Source organism: Gymnoscopelus braueri (assembly GCF_963280865.1).
Source record: "Gymnoscopelus braueri genome assembly, chromosome: 11".
Taxonomy (NCBI): Eukaryota; Metazoa; Chordata; class Actinopteri; order Myctophiformes; family Myctophidae; genus Gymnoscopelus; species Gymnoscopelus braueri.
This window is the reverse complement of record NC_137613.1, coordinates 46,822,818-46,845,787: the sequence shown is the minus strand read 5'-3', so window position 1 is coordinate 46,845,787 and position 22,970 is coordinate 46,822,818. Positions and strand designations below refer to the sequence as shown.

The following is a 22,970-nucleotide window of genomic DNA, read 5'->3' as shown; positions in this document are numbered from 1 at the left end:
ACACACACACACACCATCTCGATCATGTGTATTATTAACACTTTGACGCTCCTCTGAGGGGCTGGCAGGATGCTTTTGGAAAGACAGATTGCAGGGAGGAGGCCTCGTCCTAACGGGCAGGGTGCCAGTCTGTCTCTGTCTCTCCTCCTCCGAGCAGCTCTTTCTGAAATGACCTTCATTGGCGGGTGCTGTTGGCAGTGGTGGAAAAAGTACTCACATTTTGTACTTAAGTAAAAGTATCAATACTGCAATGTAGAAATACTCTGTACTAAGTAAAAAATTTAAAATTGACTTGAGTAAAAGTACAAACGTATTGGTATCAAAATATACTTAAAGTACCAAAAGTAGAATGTCCCGTTTCACAACTTTTCAAATGTATAAGAATGAATTGATGAATAAAACACCCTACACTCAATGAATTGATGTGCTATAAAGTGATGAGCATTTTCTTTCTTTCATATGAAAGCTTCTCAAAGACTTTCAAAACAAACTTGGCCCCTAGACAGAGCGTACATGGTTGGCAATGGGCCTGCTCTCCAATGCTCAGCTGGCCCCGCACAATACGCTAGCTTGTCATGTTTTTTGGGGGATAAAAGTCTGATGCAACTGTTGGTAACACTTCCTACTGACGCCCTTTGTCAATAATTATTCATAATCTGCTTATAACACTGCATAATTATAGTTAACACAACTCATACATACTCTGCTCTGTAATAATAATAGACAATAACAATAGATTATAATTTATTTTTAAGACGTATAAGGTCAAGTATAAATGCATTGTGCTTTGCTTATAAAGCTGTAAGCACTCATAATGCAATTGTAACAAATTATAAGCCTTTTATTATGACTTAAAGACAACTATCATAATAATACAATTGCTGGTCATTCACAGACATTTTGTGTGTATTGTTGCTCAGTTCTCTTGATGTGCACAGGGTCACAGGGTGGAAATCTATATTGAAGAAAAGCAAAGTGCAATGTTTGCCTGTCACTCAGATACAAATGGCACAGCAGCCTTTTGTGTTTTGTGTTTTTATGCAACTTGCGCCAGTACGTGCAGTGACAAATATCACCCTCCCCGTCCGGCTTCCCTACCCCGGTCATTTGTGTTTCGTGTTTTGACGTGTGGCTATGTCTGAATAGAGTTTGAATCCTTCTACTGGAAAAGCTGGGGTCAGGTTATTCTACTGAAAAATCAGTGGTTCTCAATGTGAGATCCGCACCAAAATGGACCCTTACGGGTATGCAACTCTGAGAGTCTGTACACTCCCAGAGTGAGATTAGCACTGAGGATTGCACAATGTTGGGGTCCCGAAGAGATGAAAATGCAAATCCTAATGCATGTCAAAGTGGGGGTCCTTGAAATTGAAAAAAAAAGTTATAAACCACGGGTGTACATTTCAAAAGGACAACACTCAACACTGTCCATTAGCATCATGAGGACGAGGCCTCATACCTGGGCTGCCGTCCAAATGATTCTCCTGTGAGACAATTTTTTTTACAATAGCAGCAATATGTCTTCATGGGTCTGGAGTGTCTAGGTCGGCAGGTGACTGCAATTTTTTTTTTTTTAAAGAGGTATTTTTGGCATTTGCTATGCTTTATTATGGGTCAGTGTAGAGAGACAGGAAACCAAGGGCAGGGCAGAGAGAGAGAGAGAGAGAGAGAGAGAGAGAGAGAGAGACGTGCGAGACAAGACAGGGTTCGGATTCGAACCCCGGTCCTCATGCTCAAAAGGATTATACTGTATGATCGCACAGGATTTCTTCGCTTTGACAGACATCCATCATCCATCCATAAAGAAATGTCAACAATAGCAGATCTACAGGCTTGCATTGTGATGCGTACTGAGCTCGGTTATTCCAGTTGTTTGTCGTATGATAAAGTATACATAGTATAGTGCTTAAGTGGTTGAAGCGCCTCACCTAAACAACATAAACGATGTTCATCTACATTTATTAGATCCTCAACTTTAATGTAATTCCAGGGTTTCATTCATCTGCCAGAAAGACGCGCTCCTCTCTGTGTTTTCTTATGTTTCAGGGTTGCTGGAATATCTTCAACATCATCCATCCACTCTGAGACGTACAGGTTAGCATCAGACACACGACACAAGTGTCCTTGAGCAAGACACGGAACTCCTAACTGCTCCCGATGAGCATGGTTAGCTCCACTGTCGGTGTGAATGGGTGAATGTAATGCACATTGAAAAGCAATGGTTCTCAAACTTCTTCATGTCAAGGACCCCCAAATTGCCCCCCCCCCCCCCCCCCCCGAAAGAGAAGAATGAATTATTCCGACTTTTCCAAAAAAGTTGAAAATATCTGAAGTATAAAATCATGTTAAAGTGGTTAAACTGATATTGAGGCCATGTCCCCAAACCTCACTTTGAGAACCACTGTTGTACTTTGGATGTATGGAAGTATAGAATAGAAATGCTGCCATTTCCCACGTTCTGGTGTATAGGCATAGATTAGAAGATGAGGTGTGAACGCCGACTGTGTCACCAGATCACGTGTCACTTGGGGTCACACACTGTGCAGGGCGGCTGAACATACTGTCCTGGTGGATCACACACTGTCACACTGTCACACTGTGTCACACACCCATCTTGTCCCGTCTTCACTGGATCAAAGCTCCGCTGTGTCACTGCTGAGAACCAACGGCCCAGCGAGGCACTGTCACGTGCAGTGTGTGTGTGTGTGTGTGTGTGTGTGTGTGTGTGTGTGTGTGTGTGTGTGTGTGTGTGTGTGTGTGTGTGTGTGTGTGTGTGTGTGTGTGTGTGTGTGTGTGTGTGTGTGTGTGCGTGTGCGCGTGCGTGCGTGTCTGCGACTTTGCACTGCGAGATATGTCAGTGTGTGTGTGTGTGTGTGTGTGTGTGTGTGTGTGTGTGTGCGTGTGCGCGTGTGCGTGTGCGTGTGCGTGTGCGTGTGCGTGTGCGTGTGTGTGTGTGTGTGTGTGTGAGTGAGAGAGAGAGGGTGTCGCAAATGACCGCCTGAGGTATATCCCATCTGCTCTGCACAGCCTCACCCTGTGTGTGTGTGTGGGGGGGGGGGGTGTTTGCATGTAGGCAGAGAGAGATAACATTGTGTGTGGGAAAGAAAGTGAAAGTGAATGTGAGAGAGAGAGAGGCAGACAGATAGACAGAGAGAGAGAGAGAGAGAGAGAGAGAGAGAGACGGGGGAAGAGAGACAAACAGGGAGAGAGAGAGAGGGCATGTGTAAATGTGGGGAAAGAGTGTGCATGTGACTGTATTGTTCTCCATACAGTAATTGGTGCATGCGTGCAGTGTGTGTGTGTGTGTGTGTGTGTGTGTGTGTGTGTGTGTGTGTGTGTGTGTGTGTGTGTGTGTGTGTGTGTGTGTGTGTGTGTGTGTGTGTGTGTGTGTGTGTGTGTGTGCATGTGCGTGTGTGCGTGCATAAATGAGCGTTCATAAATGAGCGTGTGTGTTTCCAAGAGCGTGTGTGCTTTCCCCACAGGGTGCCATATAATAAACATGTATGTATCCATAAGCCGGCTGTCACAGTTCATGTCTTATCAAACATGTCCACCAACCCAAACAAATCCTGCCTCCTGTTGCTTTCTATGCAGCATGCCATGCCAAATCCTGTGTGCACCCTTACCCTAAACTAGTGTTTCTCAATGGGGCGGTACAGCCCACCTTACAGCGTACAGAGAAGTCTTGGGGACGCTGGAAGCGAGTTGATACGTTTATTTTTTGTCACTGACATAAAAAAATAACTGGTCAATAATTTTACCAGAATCTTAAAAAAAAAATCTTTATTTCTTTTTCTGCTCTGGGCCCCAACAGTCTCATTTTGGGCATGAGATCTATTTAGCCACTGCCTTTTCATCTTATTAGACCGCTAGTTCAAATGATGCAAAGAGAATAGGTCAATAGTTTGAGTATGAATACAAAAAAAAGATAAATCATGAATAAGTGTTATGCACATCAAACAATAATACAAACATGATTTATGGGACTTAAAATACTGATGATTGCACAAGTGCACTTGATATTTTATATGGTAAAAAATGGTTGAAGTTTCAGTTCCTTAGTCTATTTATTTTTCTCTGTTCTCTGTCTGCTGGAAATGTCTAGTCAAATGATTTGCGATTTGTCCGCAAGTGTCTTTCCGAGTTCCCTTTCTTCACCGTCACTGATGAGACAAATACATACTTAGAATACTGATGACATCTGATCTATCTGTCCAGTTCCGTTTATGGTACACAAATACATTTGGCTGAGATTTCAGTTCCTTATTTATTTTTCTCAGTTCTTCTATCTGCTGGAAAGATCTAGCCAAACGATTTGTCTGGAAAGATCTAGTCAAATGATTTGTGGTTTATCAGAAAGCGTCTTTCCAGGTTCCCTTTCTTCACTATCACTGCATAGTTGTTAATAATAATGGATTTCAATGGATTATGGCTGTGGTCTGTTCTAGCTATTATTGGACACTTTGAAACACTTTTTCTCAATTGATGAAAATTAGCTAGCTTTACTTGCCCACTTCTGCCCTACTTTTCTTTGGTAGCAAACAGCATCTTCTCAGCAGATGACATGCACTCACATACCGTTGACATTATTTCATTGTCCGACCACACCTCATACACTCCAATAGTCTTTCAAAGGAATTAAAATGTTTTTCTCCCACAAAGGATTGAAAGACGTTTTCAGGGAATTAAGGCAGCTACAGTTAGCAAACATTACTTCCAGCTGTGTGTCTTGTCTTGTGTCACCTGATGCTATCATGTCTTGTGTCACCTGATGCTATCATACCTGGTGACAGATCACATAGCCATATAAAGGTAGACGCCTCCTCTGGCTCTGAAGCGTCGGCATCTCGGACGCACTTCCGCTTCCTCTATGCTTCTGGGGGGCAGCTGGAAATGTCCGTGTGCGTCACAGAAGGGGGCGTTCAGTAGGCCAATCAGACGCAGGTGGGGGCGGGACAACTAGATTCTGACAAGTCCTGGAAAAGACGCGCTGTGGTTGGCCAGTAGTCAACACGCTGTGATTGGCCAGTGCCCGTTCCCCCCGGAAATATACCATACCAAGCATGTCGCTCCAATGAACTGCAGAGGCCAATGAGGTACCTAGGTTTCTATATCTGTGACAGATCAGGTATGTCACAATCAGGTGTCACAATCAGATCAGGTGTCACAATCAGGTGACACCTGATTGTGTCACCTGATGCTATCATGTACGGATACCAATACGACAAATCTCACCCAACATATTAATGAGCATGTCATCCCAAAACTTACGAGTCACCAAAATCATTCAAAACAAATTATTTTAAAAATGATTGTGAATATTTAGCAGTGGTGGAAAAAGTACTATGTTCTACTTAAGTAAAATTGTCAATACTGCAATGTAGAAGTACTCTGTTTAGTAAAAGTCCAGAATTCAAAATTTACTTTAGTAAAAGAACAAAAGTATTGGAATCAGAATGTACTTAAAGTACTAAAAGTTAAAATACTAAATTGTTTGAAAATAGCAGATCTACAAGCTCACAACACGTCGCGAGCTTGTACATCATTTTCAAATAGCCTAGGTATAAAATAGGGCTACGGTGGTTTTATAATGTAATAATTTATGTCTGCAAAGTAACTAGTCACTAAAGTTTTCAAATAATTGTAGTGGAGTAGAAGTACAATATTTGGCTCTGAGATGTAGTGGAGTAGAAGTAAAAGTACTGAAAATTGGATATACCTCAAAATTGTACATAAGTACAGTATTCAACGTTTTCAGGCCAAGGACCCCGTAGCTGAGAGAGAGATGAAGAAGGGACCCCCTCTATGGTATAACATTGTGTTTCAGATTAAACTTTTTTTGTTTACTTGGTCTGCTCTGTTTTTCCCTCTACACCTATACCACTTTGAGGAGGCTAAAGTTCTCCTCAGAAAAGAGATGCTAGGGTTCAAGTGGTTAAGGTTTAAAAAAAATCATATCACCCAAAGATTTGGCGGACCCCCTGTAGTAACTCTGAGGACCCCCTAGGGGTCCCGGACCCCCTGTTGAAGACCCCTGGGATAGTTAATATGTAGACATTATAACCAAAATAGCCACAGACATGGACACAGACAAATGTCTTGCCACAGATACGTACATGTGGATGACCCCTGACCCCCACAGCTTCCTTCTGTCCTGGTGGCTTTACCACTTCAACCCCATATGGTCTAGCGCAATGTTTCCCAACCTTGTTGGTGCCAAGGCACACCTGGCATAGCCAAAAGATCCCAGGGCACACCTAGATATACGGTGTGCATACAGTGTGTGTATGTATTGTAGCAGCAATACAAATGTATCGCTGCTACAAAATATTTACTCTCATGTACACAAGATGTAATAAAGAAACATTACAACATGTCTTTGGCCTACAAATATATAAATATACTTGGGTCAGTGCACTGCTGACTGGAGGAGTCTGATTTCACCTTACCAGAGTAAAACTTCTTTGTACTAAACCCAATATACTTCTAAAAACACAACATCCAAACATTTATGACAGCACTCACTCAACAAATAACTTTAAAAAGAAAAAAAAGGAAAGTGACAGTGTCTTTGTTTGAAACTTCAGTCCTTTTTTAGAAAAAAAAAATATATATATATTTTTAAAAATAAAATAAAAAATTAGGCCACAATACAACTGTCTTGAAACTTGAGCTTGTTTTGCTGAACACAGAGTTTGTGTCCTGGCTGAGACTGATGACAAGCACACACGGAGCTCCCAGTTGACCACTACAGACGGATACCAAAACACTCGCCCCAAAACACAGTCGCCCACCTGGTATTCCTAAACGTAACCTCAGTAAACTATGTCTAAACCTAACCTTATTCTTAAACGTAACATCAGTAAAACTATGCCTAATCCTAAACTTATTTCTAACCTTATCCTCAGTAAAACAAATACAAGAACCGCTGGTCCGCGAAAACAAATGGGGGTAGCGTGCTTTGGGGCGAGACTTTCGGTTACCCCAGTCAGCCAACGTCGCTGCAGCCGTGGAGTAATTAAACACCACAAATTACACGGATTACGTTCACACTACCACCCTGGAGCGATTTAGAAGCACTTTATAAGAAATCTAACACTTATGTAGTGTTTTATTGTTGGACATTCATCATGGCAGGTTATAACATGGGCTTTTGGGACAGGACAGCCCCTCTTCGCCGGTACAATGTTCAGGTCCGCCGTATCAGAGTCCTGCACGGGTCCAATTTTGAGAACCCGCGCCCGCCCCGCCCGTCAATACTCAGATCCGTAGACCGACCCGTCACACGTGATTATTTCAAAATACGAACCAGACCCGCCCCGCCCGTCAAATAAACGACCCGTTGTCTGTCCGTTTACCTGTGTAAAATGTAAATCCTATTGAAAAGTGTGTTGAAAAAGATAGCAGCCTTCAACAACAGCGCTACATTCAGTGGTCAGGTTTGTACAGAAATCAAGTGAAGACGGAGGAGCGAGCTTAAGCCACGCGCACGAACGCGCATCTACGCAGCACACATGTGTCGTTGTTTACGACATCAGATGGTTTTAATTTGAAGGTTTAACAGGATGTTCAATGTGTTTTTGTGAGTTAAGATAACTGACCAGCGTGCTCCATGCCGTTGTGCTGTGTTAAGTTACACAAGTGACGTTGTTTGGGCGGAAACAGTGCTCTCTGATTTTCACAATAAAATGATACCCGCCCGCGATTAGTTCAGTACCGCCCGTCCCCGTACCCGTGATCTTATCAAAGTAAATTTTTCACCCGTTTTCACCCGTCAAACGCGGGTACCCGTCGGTTATCCGCGGGTACCCGGCCCATTGCAGGACTCTGCGCCGTATCGGCCCGTTCCGACCCACTTTCACCCCTGAGTACCTGCCAGGCGAGTACAGATGGCCCCATGAAGACAAAGCCACACATTTGCATTTATATGTGCGAGGGTCGATTCACTGGATGTGTGTCCGCGACGGACGATGAGCAATGGCTTAAGGCAGCAGCAGCCCACGACGCATCTATTGTTCTGGGGGGAGGGGGTTGATTTCTTTCTTTTTCATTCGAAGTTTAAAACGGCACACCTCGGCATATCCTCGCGGCCCAAAAAAGGTCTGATTGCCGGGGTTGGGAAACACTGGTCTAGTGGAGTCCCTCAGGGCTCTATGCTCAATGCGGATGCTGGGGTTTAAGGGGCTAACCCCAGAACTGACACAGCTCTGGGTAGGCAAACCCAACCTGGTGGAGATCTGCCCTCCAAGGAGCACACTTTTCTAGTTTTGCTCCGTGTCTTGATGCTCAATGTTTCATGTAAAGGACTTTATTGCCTTGTTGTTGAAATGTCCTTGATGGGTCTCATTTTGTACCATTTTCTGAAGGATCTAAACCTTAGATCCATCAGAAAATGGTACAAAATTAGATTGATAGATTCTAAAGTGTGACATTTTCCATTTGTAAGTGTGAATACATGGTTAAGAGTGACTGTGCCATCAGGCAGCCTGCAACGTTGTTTTGGTCTGATGGGCTCCTTCTGGTATGTCAACAATATTAGATAGCAGGTTAACCTCGTTGCCACACGGATTTGTCGTTATAAACATTGTGCATAAATGTCACCACAGCCCTGGTTGCCCAGGAAACGGAGCAAGTCAAGACACAACTGACGGCTGACGTGATGACCACACATGATGACGAAAGATATTAAGGATCGGTATTCACCCCACCCCCTGTGGACTGAATTTGAGAAGTATAAATGGTAAGAGACTTCTTCTTTCTACTGCATACCCAGATCTACTCTCAACGGGCAGTCTTGTGTGAGGTGAGTGAACTTACAGTAGGCTTATTACTTATTATTATTATTTGTCCTATTTAAATTGCTAATATATCAGCAGTGTGCAGGAATCTCTCGGTTTGTTTTCTTTCTGGCCTTCACCTATGCACATGTCTACTTTTGTCAATTAAAATGTTCCATTGTATTTGATCTCATTAAGCCTCATTAAGCTTCTTTTTTTACCTGTGTTTCAAAAAACATTATTTTAAATAGATAGAGACTGATACTGTAATCACCATGTCACAAAAACACTGACGTTTTTTCTCATCCGTGTTACCAGTTTTTCCACAATTGCTAAACTCTGAACCAAAATTCTCAATTAAAGCGGCACTATGTATAAATAAAATGTTATTAACCCGGATAGCCACGCCCTGAAGAAGACATTGTGTTGTCGAAACGGTCAGCGTCTATAGTGGCATTTTATTGTTTTTAATATGTAGTAGCCCTGTCAGCATATTAAAGGCTTTATAACTAAGTCCTTGCTCGAGTGTGCTTGAAGTTTGCCCGTTTTGATGGGACTCCCTTTCATTCATCAATAAAACGTTATTTTTCTGTATGGTAGAGTATGTATTATGTATGTATTATAGAGTTAATACAATATAACTCATACAATTGGGGTGGTTGTATTTTGTCTCCCTGCTCTTCTATTAAGACATTTAGATCGTGTCAAAGGTCACCTAGACACATCTGACACGAAGTTTGACCTGAAGGTCAATATTCAATTTATCCCCTGAGCAAGCAGGCCGGCTCTATTAGCTCAATGGTAAAAGATTCAGCACTTGTGCAGGAAACCGGGTTAAAATCTGGGGTAGAAGAGAAAAGTTACAGCTTTAAATACAACAACAACAACACAGTTGGCATCATTTACACCCAACAACTGAAAAATGTTCACAATAGTTTCTAATGATACGATCATACCAGTTGGACAGAATACATTATAAGCAAGTACAGAATGTAAAGGTGGTGTAATTATAATTGTGTTCAATGTTGAAACAGTACCAACAATGAATTAATGAATCTATCATTGACCTTGATTTTGCAGTTATTCTAATTCTAAATGGTCTGTAGTGTTTATATATTACTGTAAATACAATCAGGGAACCTATATGGTAAGGGAGACTTTTCTTCTGCAGCCCAAAATGTGCAACTGATACACACGCACCCTTGTGGTATGACAATGTTGCTTAAAGCAGCATTTTGTAACTTCCTCTTCTAACCCAGATTTGAACCTGGTTTCCTGCTTAAGAACTGACATTTTTACCATTGAGCTAATGGCCCTCTTGCTCGGGGGATAAATTAAATCTTGACCATGTCTAGGTGAGACATGACCTTTGACACAATCTAAATGTCTCAATAGAAGAACAGGGAGACAAAATACAACCACCCCAATTGTAAGTTATATTGTATAAGTAAATAACATACTCTACCACACAGATTGGACTAAATTACATTTTATTGATTAAAACAAATCTTACATGAAGTGAAGCTTCAACTTGAACACATCAATGTATTTCCTTTTCTGTAGGAGTGCACCATGACATCTGTGCCATCAGCGTTACCTACCAGCGAATATGAATTTGATTATGACTACGAGAATCCAGATCCATTCAGCCTCAACAAGACTTCACCGTTGTGCATTACCCACGCATCGTGTGTCACTCTGGTTGTGATAAATGTGATCATCTTCCTGCTAGGGATTGTGGGGAATGGCGCGGTCATGTGGGTTATTTGCTTCAAGATGAAAAAGCAGACAGTCACCACAACGTGGTACCTCAGCCTGGCCGTCTCCGACTTCATCTTCTGCGCAACTCTCCCTTTCAACATCACTCTGACAGCAACAGGATCTTGGATTTTTGGACTTTTCATGTGCAAGTTCGCCTCCTTTGTTTTGTTCCTCAACATGTTCAGCAGCATTTTCCTAATGGTACTCATCAGTGTTGACCGTTGTGTGGCTGTTGTGCGTGCGGTCTGGGCCCAAAACAATCGTACAGTGAAAAAGGCAGCCGTTGCAGTAGTTGTTGCCTGGCTGTTTTCTATGCTGCTGAGCATTCCCTCCTTAGTGGTTCGTGATGTTACATCTGATAATGAGCAGGTTATTAAATGTTACAACAACTTTGAAAATGTTCGACCCAACAGCAATATAAGTCTTCCTGTCATTCGATTTGTTCTAGGCTTTGTATTGCCACTTGTAATCATAACTGTGTGTTATACTCTTATCATTGTCAGGCTACAGAACAACAAGATGGCCAGGTCCACTAAGCCCTTCAAAGTCATGACTGCCCTGATAGTCACATTTGTCATGTCTTGGCTTCCCTACCACATCTTCATTTTACTAGATATTAACCCCAGTGACCACACATTCACGTCAACTGGAATAAAGATATCAGTGACTCTCGCAAGTGCAAACAGTTGCATGAACCCATTTCTCTATGCATTCATGGGCAAAGACATTAAGCAGAGATTGCTGAACTCTTTTGTTTCCAAAATTGAAAATGCTCTCAGTGAAGAGAGGCCCTCTGAAAGTAAAATAACATCTACATCTCAAGCTTTTTAAAAACAAAATGGCACATCTCTTAGACCAGTTCTCAAAGTGGGGTCCGGGGACCCCCGGGGTCCTGGGAGGGGGTCCAGGGGGTCCTCAAAAAAATCACTTTATCCATATTTTATGCTTTGGCTATTAAAGTTTTAGCAGATATACAAGCTCACAGTTTGAGAACCACTGTCTCAGACTACTTATTATTTCTCAGCTTTGGACAGAAGTATACTCAATAAGGCTATTCATTTAGATAAAGAGTCTCTCTGCCCTTAAATATACCATAAAGGCATAATGAGTTGGTGAACACTTGACTATCTGTCATTTTCTTTTTAACTTGAAATAATTTAACAAACATGTACTGTAGTTGTCTGTATTCACAAGTGAAGAGAGAATACATTTTAATATGTTGATGTTTTACATTCCTCACCAATGAGCATTATCACAATAGTATTAATGCAACAGTAATGCAACAGTAAAAGTCTAATGAGACTATTGTCTTCATTTGTAACAGTGTACACTGTTGGCACTTGGCACATATACAATGGCATTTGCATTTCAAGCTACACACCAATTTGTAAGTTTGAATGGCGCTGATGTAATTACGCTTCTATTGTAAAATGTGATGCAATAAATGACAATTAACATATTTACCAACTCAAGGACTGAGACACAGAGTATTGAGGTTGCTGGAAAGAGTAATTGAGATAAGTATTGTCGCCGGGCGGTTTACGGAGGTACGTCACTCCCGTATAGGCTTCTCTGACTAACAGGTAATTTTCTATTCTAGTGAACTAACCCTTCAATTCACTCATAGAAAGCACTTAAGCCTATGGCGTAAGATATTCACTCCCTAGGGGGTCCCGGACCCCTGTTGAAGACCCCTGTACTACAAAGTGGAACTTGTGCAACAGGGGAACTGTACAGAAGGCATTGACGTAAATAATTAGTTGTCATTGCATTCCATGCATCAGAATTATGGAATCGGATCACTGCCAATACTCCTAACTTCAAATAAAGGTTTCAGAACCTTGAAAACCTTTTTTGCAAGACTGAAAACTCGTTTCGAATCTCTGAAAAAAGTGTTGAATCTCTGAAAAAAGTGTTGAATCTCTGAAAAAAGTGTTGATAGGCCGAAAAAAAAATTCAAAACTCTGAACAAATATTTTACAGTGTTTCGCCAACACATTTTCAGAGTTTCAAATTTGTCACAAACACACTTTCAGAATATGCATTTTGGCACTGTTCTCCCTGGGTATTATTTTGTTTTACATGTGTGAAACCTTGTAAACTCCTGACTTAAAATAAAGGGTTCAAAAGGCTTGAAAATAATTTCAAGACTGAGAACTGGTTTTGAATCTTTGAAAAAAAGTGTTGATAGGCTGAAAGTGTTTCTCAAATCCTTGCAAACACATTTTACAGTGTTTCGTCAACACCTTTTCAGAGTTTCAAATTGGTCACAAACACACTTTCAGAATATGCATTTTGGCACTGTTCTCCTTGGGTATTATTTTGTTTTCCATGTTAGAAACCTTTTAAATGGGAATCGTTTTTGAAACTAGCAACTTTATTGTTGAAAGACTGAAAAAAAAAACAATGGTTAAACTTTATTTTGAAACTGTGATTTAGCGTCACACACACAGCAGCACATTCTCCTCAAATCTCTGAACACACACACACACACGCGCGCGCGCACACGCACACACACACACAGCAGCAGCGCGGCAGAGGCATGCCATAAGTGTTGAAACTCTGAAACTGCTACTCGAAACCTCGCAGGGAGGCGGGGGGGAGCGGAGGCGGGACCAGAGGCGGGGCCGTTTGAAGTCCATTCCATTCGCTCCAAATGACACACTTCAGTTTTATTCATGGTTTACACAGGAAATAATGAACTGATTACAATAATGTAAATTCTCTCAAATCAGTAACAGGTAGGTGATACATATGCCCATCAAATATGGTTTTATTGAAAGGCAATCCAGGTACCAACATTCGGGGAATATCTGACGGCTTGGAGCGCCTCAGTGCGGCTGCAGAGTTCATCTTGGAATTTGTCATTACAATTTTACTGTAATCCACATTCCTAAACCCCCCCACTCCTACACCCCCCCCCCCCCAAAGGGACCCCCCCCGAACCCCCCCCCCCCTGGCCCAAGGGGTCACTCATAATAATTCTATATCAGCATATTTTGTGCATTCAAACAGAACAGTTGAGATTTCATTTGGCCAGATCTCTGGCAATTGTACTTGAATTCTTATAATTTTAATGTTTATATGGTCTTTCAAGTTTATATTTTCATTTGGTATCAGTCATGAATTTATTAGAATGTATTAGAATTCATTTTCTCTATTGATATCAAGCCGGATTTTTCCACGTAAGTGCATGCTGTAACATAATAATACACAACGTGTACTGTACATATATATAGCCCACTAGGCTAACATTTTTGGGGGTTTCAGCTATGGACCCCCAAGCTCTAAGCTCCACCTTGGCGCCGCTAATGGAGCAGTTTCAGAAAAGAAAAATGAAAAAAATTAAACCGAAAAAAAGGCCTGTCTGTCTGTCTGTCTGTCTGTCTGTCTATAAATCTATTTAAATATCTATCTATCTATCAAACTATCTATCTCCAGCATGTTGTTCAACAAATAGCAGATCTACAAGCTCACAACAACTGTTATTGTGAGCTTATCTGCTATTTTCAAATAGCGTATGTATAAAATACGTCTGAATTGGTTAGTGATTCATAATATAATCATTTATATCTGCGAAGTGTAGGATTATTATAATTATTATTATTATATCACAATTAAAGTAAGCGCATCGGTTAGTGTGATTCGGTCGGTCTGTCTGTCTGTCGGTCTGTCTGTCTGTCTGTCTGTCTGTGTATATGTATCTATCTATCTATGTATCTTGTAGATCGGTCTGTCTGTCTGTCTGTCTGTCTGTCTGTCTGTCTGTCTGTCTGCCTGTCCGTCTGTCTATCTAACTATCTATCTCCAGCAATATGTACCACTTGCCTACAGCTGAACCCCCCCCCCCCCAATAAATAATATCAGTCCAGTAATGACAGCCCCAGATGTAAGCTCCCAACGCGGTGATTAGCAACACGTTGTTCAACAAATAGCAGATCTACAAGCTCGGTTACTGTGAGCTTGTAGATCTGCTATTTTCAAATAGCGTATGTATAAAATAGGTCTGAAGTGGTTAGTGTATGGTTCATAATATAATAATTTATATCAGACAGACAGACAGACAGACAGACAGACTGGTTCAGTCCATTAATGTTGTATTCAGAATAATAAAAAAATATATATATATTATTATTATTATTATTATCATCATTATTATTACCCTTATTATTATTACCCTTATTATTATTATTATTATTATTACCCATATTATTATTATTACTACAACTTGTTATATCCACATAATAAGGCACGCTACTAGAAGGGTGAGCTTTATAGGTCCATCTTTACTGGGTAACAAACATGTACGCTGGCAACGCACGTTACAAGCCGGTACAACAACAGAGCAGTCACACTTTACGGTCTAGTGTCGTAAACACAACGGTACACTCATACACAACATTTCCCCCCCCCATAGAAAACCATGAAACACAACCCCACCCCCCCAATGTCTTATGCATTCAGAAATTGGTAACATAGTCCTTGAGGTAATCTGGTCGAGCCCGGTCTCGAACTGGCCGTGCCACGGGCACCACCGGGTGGTCATTAGGTGCCGGAGGGCGCACCACCACCGGGTGGTCATCAGGTGCCACAGGGCGCACCGGGGGCAAGTCCATATCACCTGCTGTAAACTCAAAGTCAGTATTAGCCCACATACCTGCGGCAGCAGGCGGTGTAACAGGCATGGCAGCCTCCGGCCCACGACAGCAGGTGGTGGCACTCGCCGAATGCGCCTGGCATGCCAGCGTGACCCATCGGACAGGCGGAAAGTGGCAGGCCCCAGCTGGTCGGTTATCTGCATAGGCGTGGACCAGAAAGACTGCAGCTTGTGGCCCCTGTGAGGGCGGCGGACGCGGACCCAGTCCAGGGCCGCGAACGATGGAGTCTTCACCCTCCGTGTCCTGTCGAAACGCTGCTTCATCTGACGCTGCCGGTGGCGGACTCTGTTGCGCCCTCGAGCTGAAGGTGGCACCATCACGGAAGCCCTCAGTCGATCCAAAGGCAGCTGCAGCTCCCGTCCCAACATGAGGAATGCTGGGGAGCAACCGGTAGTGGAATGCTGTGAGGCTCTGTAGTGCAGAAGCGTGCGGCGAAGAGCTGTAGAGAAGGAGAAGCCATCTGCCAGGTGAGCTCTGATGCCATTCTTCAGTGTCTGGTTAAATCTTTCCACCCCCCCGTTGGCCTCAGGGTGGTAGAATGATGTACGGACGTGCTTTATGCCCTTGTCCTCCAGGAAGGCAGCAAACTCCGCAGAGATAAACTGGGGGCCATTATCCGTCGTGATGGCCGTAGGGTGCCCCCAGCGGGAGAAGAGCAAGTCCAGGAACTCAGTCACCACGCGGGTGGTAACAGTCCCCGTGGAGAGCACCTCAGGCCACTTGGAATGAAGGTCGTACACCACCACCATGAAACGCTGGTGGTGTGGGACTGCATGAAGCTCCCCGCAGATGTAGAGCTGGAGGTGCTCCCAGGGCTTGTCAGGCCAATGCAGCGGTTGCAGCGGCGGCGGGGCGGGTGGGCCGGTTTTTCCACTGAGAAGGCAAGCTGTACAGTCCCTCACTAAGGCCTTGATGTCTCTGTCAATGCCAGGCCACCACACCAGGTCACGACAGCGCTGCTTCACCCTCACAATGCCCAGATGACCCTCGTGGGCCATGGTCAAGATACATGGTCTTAGGCAGTCAGGCACCACGGTGCAGAGGCCGCGGGCTATGCAGACGTCATTCCAGCAGGACAGCTCGTCCTTGACCCAGTGAAAGGGAACCAGCTGGTCTGGGACCTTAGCGGGCCACCCCGAGCGGATAAAAGTGCGGAGCTGGGAGAGCACCGGGTCCTGTTCCGAGGCTGTCTGGAGCTCTTAGAGTGAGACTGTAGGCTGGAGTGGAGAGTGGAGCATCTGGATGAGGCCCTGCTCAGCGGAGTCAGGACCAGGATCTGGAGAAGGGCCGGGGGTTGCCCGTGACAGTAGGTCTGCTACTACGTTGTCACGACCTGGAGTGAATTGCAGGCTGAAGTTATACTGCTGGAGCCGCTCCGACCAGCGATGGATCCTGAGTGGCCTATGCCCTGTGCCAGACGTTGCGAGCAGAGCCGTGAGGGCCTGGTGATCCGTCCGCAGTGTGAAGGAACGGCCATACAAGTACATATGCCAACGCTCGCTCGCTCAGATGCAAGCCAAGGCCTCCCGTTCCCCCACTGAGTAATTTTGTTCTGCTGAGTTAGAGCCCGAGAGGCAAAAGCGATGGGCTGCTCAACGCCAGCATGGATCTGGGACAGCACAGCCCCCAGCGCTGGAGGCGTCACAGGTGAGGAGTGTGGGGCTTGCGAGGTCGAAGTGTGCGAGCACGGGTGGCGAGGTGAGCTGGACTTTGAGCTGCTGGACGGCGTCTGAACAGGCGGGGGTCCAAACCCATGGTGCGTCCTTCTTCAACAGCTCGCGCAGCGGGGCTGTGGTGGCCGAATACTGAGGGAGAAAACGTAAGTAGTAGGCTGTCATTCCGAGGAACGAGGCCACTTGGGCTGGACAGGCAGGCTCAGGGAGGCGTAGCACAGCCTCCACATTAGACTGGAGTGGACGGAGCCCCTTGGCATTCAGGCGGAACCCCACAAACTCTATCTCAGGCACGGCGAAGACACATTTGTCCCCGTTCAGAGTGAGGTGCTGGCTGGCAAGGACATGGAGGACTCGGCGAAGGCGCTCGTCGTGGGCAGCAGGCGTTGAGCCATGAACCACAATGTCAATCAAATAGATCGCTACCCCAGGGATGCCTGCTAGTATGGTGGCCATGATTTTCTGGAAACAGCTGGGGGCCGAGCTGGGTCCGAAAGGCATCCTCGTGTATCGAAACACCCCCATGTGTGTGACAAAGGCGGTGAGACTCCGGCTGTCAGGGTGTAGAGGAACCTGCAGATAGCCCTGCCGAAGATCCAGCTTTGTGAATATGGTAGAACCATGGAACTGTGTGGTCAGTTCCTCCGCTGTAGGCAACGGGTACTTGTCGGGGATGACTGCCTTGTTAACTGCCTTGAGATCAATGCACAGGCGCAGCTTCCCTGTCTTCTTCCGCACAGCCACCAGATTCGAGATCCATGGTGCCGCGTTGACTGGCTCAATTATGCCTGCCTCCAAGAGGTTGTTGAGCTCTCCAGCCACCTCGTCGCGCAGGGCAAGAGGAACGCGTCGCAGGGGCTGGATGACAGGGTGTACATCAGGGTTGAGGAGGGGCTGGTGGTTAAAGGCAGTGAGGCAACCCAGCCCAGCGAACAGTCCAGGCCATTGTTGGGGCCACAGTGAATCAACATGGTGGATAGTGAGCCCACTGTAATCCATGAGCACAAAACCTAGGTCAGTGAACAAGTCCAGGCCCATGAGGTTAGCACCGTGGCTTGCCACTTGGAATGTGAAAGAGGAAACAGTCTTAGTGCCATAGCGCACCGCGGAGCTGAAGGTGCCCACAATGTTAATTTTGGAATTACCATAACCCTTGAGGGGCACTTTGGACGGCGCAGCAAGCGTGTGGTGTGGGAAAAATTGTGTGACTGTAGCCGCATTCAAGAGGGACGCGTTAGCCCCAGTGTCGAGCAGTAACGGCAGGCACACGCCATCAAGCTCCACAGTACACACCTTGAACGGCCGGCGAGCAGCACTCACAGAGTGTATAGTAGTCGTGGGTGCAGGGTCAGTAGCTGAGAAAGGCTGCCGTGGGGTGGTGGCCGGGGCAGAACGGCAAACCTTGGAAAAATGGTTTTGTTTACCGTTAACGTTGGCAACGCTGGCCCCTGGCGGGACAGTTTTGGGCTCTGGAAGCATGTGATGATGAGCCGCAGTTACTGCAGCGCTGACCTGGGGGGCGCTGTCGTCCAGCATAGTTTATGTGGGAAGCGTCCTGGAGAGGATCAGGGCTAGCTGAACGCGATGGGGACTCGACCTGCTGTGCTGTGAGTGCAGGCAGTGGAGATGAGGCGCAAGCCAATTGCCTGGCAAACCCCTCTGCTGTCTCAAGTTGAAAAGCTATTTCCACAGCCTTATGGAGAGTCAGATCATCTGGGGACATTATCAATTTCTCACGAACCTTTGGGTTGTTTGTGTGCTCGGCTAGCTGGTCTCTAATCATTTCGTCCTGTAATGCTTCAAACTTGCACAGGCTGGCCAAACCCCTCAGATCGGCCACATATTGGTGAACTGACTCACCCGCACGTTGTCGGCGCTGGCGAAACAAAATCCTACGGAGGATAACGCTTTGTGGGGCTGCAAAATGTCCAGACAGTAATGTGACACAGTCTGCATATTTTTCGGCGGTCCCAAGAGTGGTGAATATCCGCTGTCCTTCTGTGCCCAGGCAGTGGATTAAGATGGCCCTTTTCCGTGCATCGCTTACGTCCGTGAGTCCCAGAGCCGTGATGTAGGTCTCGAACGACCCCAGCCGGCGAGTCCATGGTACAGGAGGCTCGCCCGGGAACGATAAGAAAGCGGGAGGCGGTGAGAAAGTCATCTCCATCCTCGTCGTCAATGTTATATCCACATAATAAGGCACGCTACTAGAAGGGTGAGCTTTATAGGTCCGTCTTTACTGGGTAACAAACATGTACGCTGGCAACGCACGTTACAAGCCGGTACAACAACAGAGCAGTCACACTTTACGGTCTAGTGTCGTAAACACAACGGTACACTCATACACAACACAACTACTATTACGCTATTGTTATTATTATTATTATTATTATTATTATTATTATTATTATTATTATTATTATTATTATTACTATTATTATTATTATTATTATTACATTAATGTTGATGTTCTGTCACAGCTCACTGTTGCGCGCACGTTGATTGACGGGTCAGGGTCAGTAATCATCACGTATAGGCCTACTATGCTACCTACCTGCTGCAGGTTTCTCAGATGTTTTCTCGTTAATTAACCCACTTGTCACATCTCACATGAATAGTATACGCATCAGACAGACAGACAGACAGACAGACAGACAGACAGACCCAGACCCAATCACACTAACCGATGCGCTTACTTTAATTGTAATATAATTATAATAATCCTACACTTCGCAGATATAAATGATTATATTATGAATCACTAACCAATTCAGACATATTTTATACATACGCTATTTGAAAATAGCAGATAAGCTCACAATAACAGTTGTTGTGAGCTTGTAGATCTGCTATTTGTTGAACAACATGCTGGAGATAGATAGTTTGATAGATAGATAGATATTTAAATAGATTTATAGACAGACAGACAGACAGACAGACAGGCCTTTTTTTCGGTTTAATTTTTTTCATTTTTCTTTTCTGAAACTGCTCCATTAGCGGCGCCAAGGTGGAGCTTAGAGCTTGGGGGTCCATAGCTAAAACCCCCAAAAATGTTAGCCTAGTGGGCTATATATATGTACAGTACACGTTGTGTATTATTATGTTACAGCATGCACTTACGTGGAAAAATCCGGCTTGATATCAATAGAGAAAATGAATTCTAATACATTCTAATAAATTCATGACTGATACCAAATGAAAATATAAACTTGAAAGACCATATAAACATTAAAATTATAAGAATTCAAGTACAATTGCCAGAGATCTGGCCAAATGAAATCTCAACTGTTCTGTTTGAATGCACAAAATATGCTGATATAGAATTATTATGAGTGACCCCTTGGGCCAGGGGGGGGGGGGGGGGTTCGGGGGGGGTCCCTTTGGGGGGGGGGGGGGTGTAGGAGTGGGGGGGTTTAGGAATGTGGATTACAGTAAAATTGTAATGACAAATTCCAAGATGAACTCTGCAGCCGCACTGAGGCGCTCCAAGCCGTCAGATATTCCCCGAATGTTGGTACCTGGATTGCCTTTCAATAAAACCATATTTGATGGGCATATGTATCACCTACCTGTTACTGATTTGAGAGAATTTACATTATTGTAATCAGTTCATTATTTCCTGTGTAAACCATGAATAAAACTGAAGTGTGTCATTTGGAGCGAATGGAATGGACTTCAAACGGCCCCGCCTCTGGTCCCGCCTCCGCTCCCCCCCGCCTCCCTGCGAGGTTTCGAGTAGCAGTTTCAGAGTTTCAACACTTATGGCATGCCTCTGCCGCCGCTGCTGCTGTGTGTGCGTGCGCGCGCGCGTGTGTGTGTGTGTGTTCAGAGATTTGAGGAGAATGTGCTGCTGTGTGTGTGACGCTAAATCACAGTTTCAAAATAAAGTTTAACCATTGATTTTTTTTTTCAGTCTTTCAACAATAAAGTTGCTAGTTTCAAAAACGATTCCCATTTAAAAGGTTTCTAACATGGAAAACAAAATAATACCCAAGGAGAACAGTGCCAAAATGCATATTCTGAAAGTGTGTTTGTGACCAATTTGAAACTCTGAAAAGGTGTTGACGAAACACTGTAAAATGTGTTTGCAAGGATTTGAGAAACACTTTCAGCCTATCAACACTTTTTTCAAAGATTCAAAACCAGTTCTCAGTCTTGAAATTATTTTCAAGCCTTTTGAACCCTTTATTTTAAGTCAGGAGTTTACAAGGTTTCACACATGTAAAACAAAATAATACCCAGGGAGAACAGTGCCAAAATGCATATTCTGAAAGTGTGTTTGTGACAAATTTGAAACTCTGAAAATGTGTTGGCGAAACACTGTAAAATATTTGTTCAGAGTTTTGAATTTTTTTTTCGGCCTATCAACACTTTTTTCAGAGATTCAACACTTTTTTCAGAGATTCAACACTTTTTTCAGAGATTCAAAACGAGTTTTCAGTCTTGCAAAAAAGGTTTTCAAGGTTCTGAAACCTTTATTTGAAGTTAGGAGTATTGGCAGTGATCCGATTCCATACAGAATCACTAGTCAGAATGTTGAATGACGCAAAAGGCTCTACTTCTACTTCATAGTGAAACCAGCGATGCATTGACTCACACAGGCCTCTAGGGACACAACTTCTCCAGAGATGAATCAACTTCATCAAACTCATATACATTTTGTTTTTATTCCCATTTCTTTTTATTTTTATTTTTTTTGTAGGCAATAATTTTTTACCCCCTTCTTCTCCCGAATTTAGTTGTTATTCCATTTAATTCTTCCCGACACACATTTCTGTGTTGTCACTGCTGATGTATCCTACTGACTCACCTGCCAGTGAGGAGCCCCCACCAGGAGGATGTAGGGCAGGGGTCTTCAACGTTTTCAGGCCAAGGACCCCCTCGCTGAGCGAGAGATGAAGCAGGGACCCCCTCTATAATTGTATACAATTGTGTTTCAAGATTAAACTCAAAAGCGTTCCAGAGAGAGAAAACGCAGCGCGAGGCGTTTTGAGCTTGTAGATCTGCTATTTTTGGCTAAAGTGGATGATACGGTTCAAGTGGTTAATGTAAAAACAAAAAAATCATGTCACACAAAGATTTGGCGGACCCCCTGTAGTAACTGTGAGGACCCCCTAGGGGTCCCGGACCCCCTGTTGAAGACCCCTGGGATAGTTAATATGTAGACATTATAACCAAAATAGCCACGGACATGGACGCAGACAAATGTCTTGCCACAGACACATCTGTCTGTGTACGTACATGTGGATGACCCCTGACCCCCACAGCCTCCTTCTGTCCTGGTGGCTTTACCACTTCAACCCATGGTCTAGTGGAGTCCCTCAGGGCTCTATGCTCAATGCGGATGCTGGGGTTTAAGGGGCTAACCCCAGAACTGACACAGCTCTGGGTAGGCAAACCCAACCTGGTGGAGATCTGCCCTCCAAGGAGCACTTTTCTAGTTTTGCTCCGTGTCTTGATGCTCAATGTTTCATGTAAAGGACTTTATTGCCTTGTTGTTGAAATGTCCTTGATGGGTCTCATTTTGTACCATTTTCTGATGGATCTAAACCTTAGATCCATCAGAAAATGGTACAAAATTAGATTGATAGATTCTAAAGTGTGACATTTTCCATTTGTAAGTGTGAATACATGGGAGTGACTGTGCCATCAGGCAGCCTGCAACGTTGTTTTGGTCTGATGGGCTCCTTCTGGTATGTCAACAATATTAGATAGCAGGGCCCTATTCCACAAAAGGTGAATTAGAGCTAAAGCCTGGCTCACCTATCCTGGCTTAATTTAGCCAGGAATAGGGATGAATCGGTTCCATGAAAGCTGAATTATCTTGAAGATTACCTTAGCCAGTTCACCCTGGCTAAGTTTAGCCATGACTCGATTCCACGAAAGAGAATTGAAGCAAGCCTACCTTAGTTACCATGGTAATTTAGCTGTGAAGTTAGCCTGGTCAGGAAAAAACCAATGTTCTTCAAGTTTTTCCACAGTTAATTCAAAACATGTGTTTGTATATGGACTCATTTTAATGACCCTGCATTCAAATAAAATGAAATAAATACAATAAGATATAATCAAATTAATTATGTTACTGAAATAGTGTGTGACCA

The 22,970-nt window shown here is 44.1% G+C and overlaps 2 protein-coding genes across 2 annotated transcripts in view; one reads left to right on the top strand and one right to left on the bottom strand.

Annotated features, from left to right (window-relative positions):
• Positions 1-22,970, bottom strand: part of tpd52 (tumor protein D52) — a 327,212-nt gene that overhangs the window by 231,539 nt on the left and 72,703 nt on the right. The gene's annotated exons all lie outside the window — the stretch shown is intronic.
• On the top strand, positions 8,781-11,976 carry LOC308095404 (chemerin-like receptor 1). The gene is made up of 2 exons (XM_080442463.1): positions 8,781-8,803; positions 10,341-11,976. The coding sequence occupies exon 2, from the start codon at positions 10,350-10,352 to the stop codon at positions 11,367-11,369; it is 1,020 nt and encodes a 339-aa protein (XP_080298589.1). The 5' UTR covers positions 8,781-8,803; positions 10,341-10,349; the 3' UTR covers positions 11,370-11,976.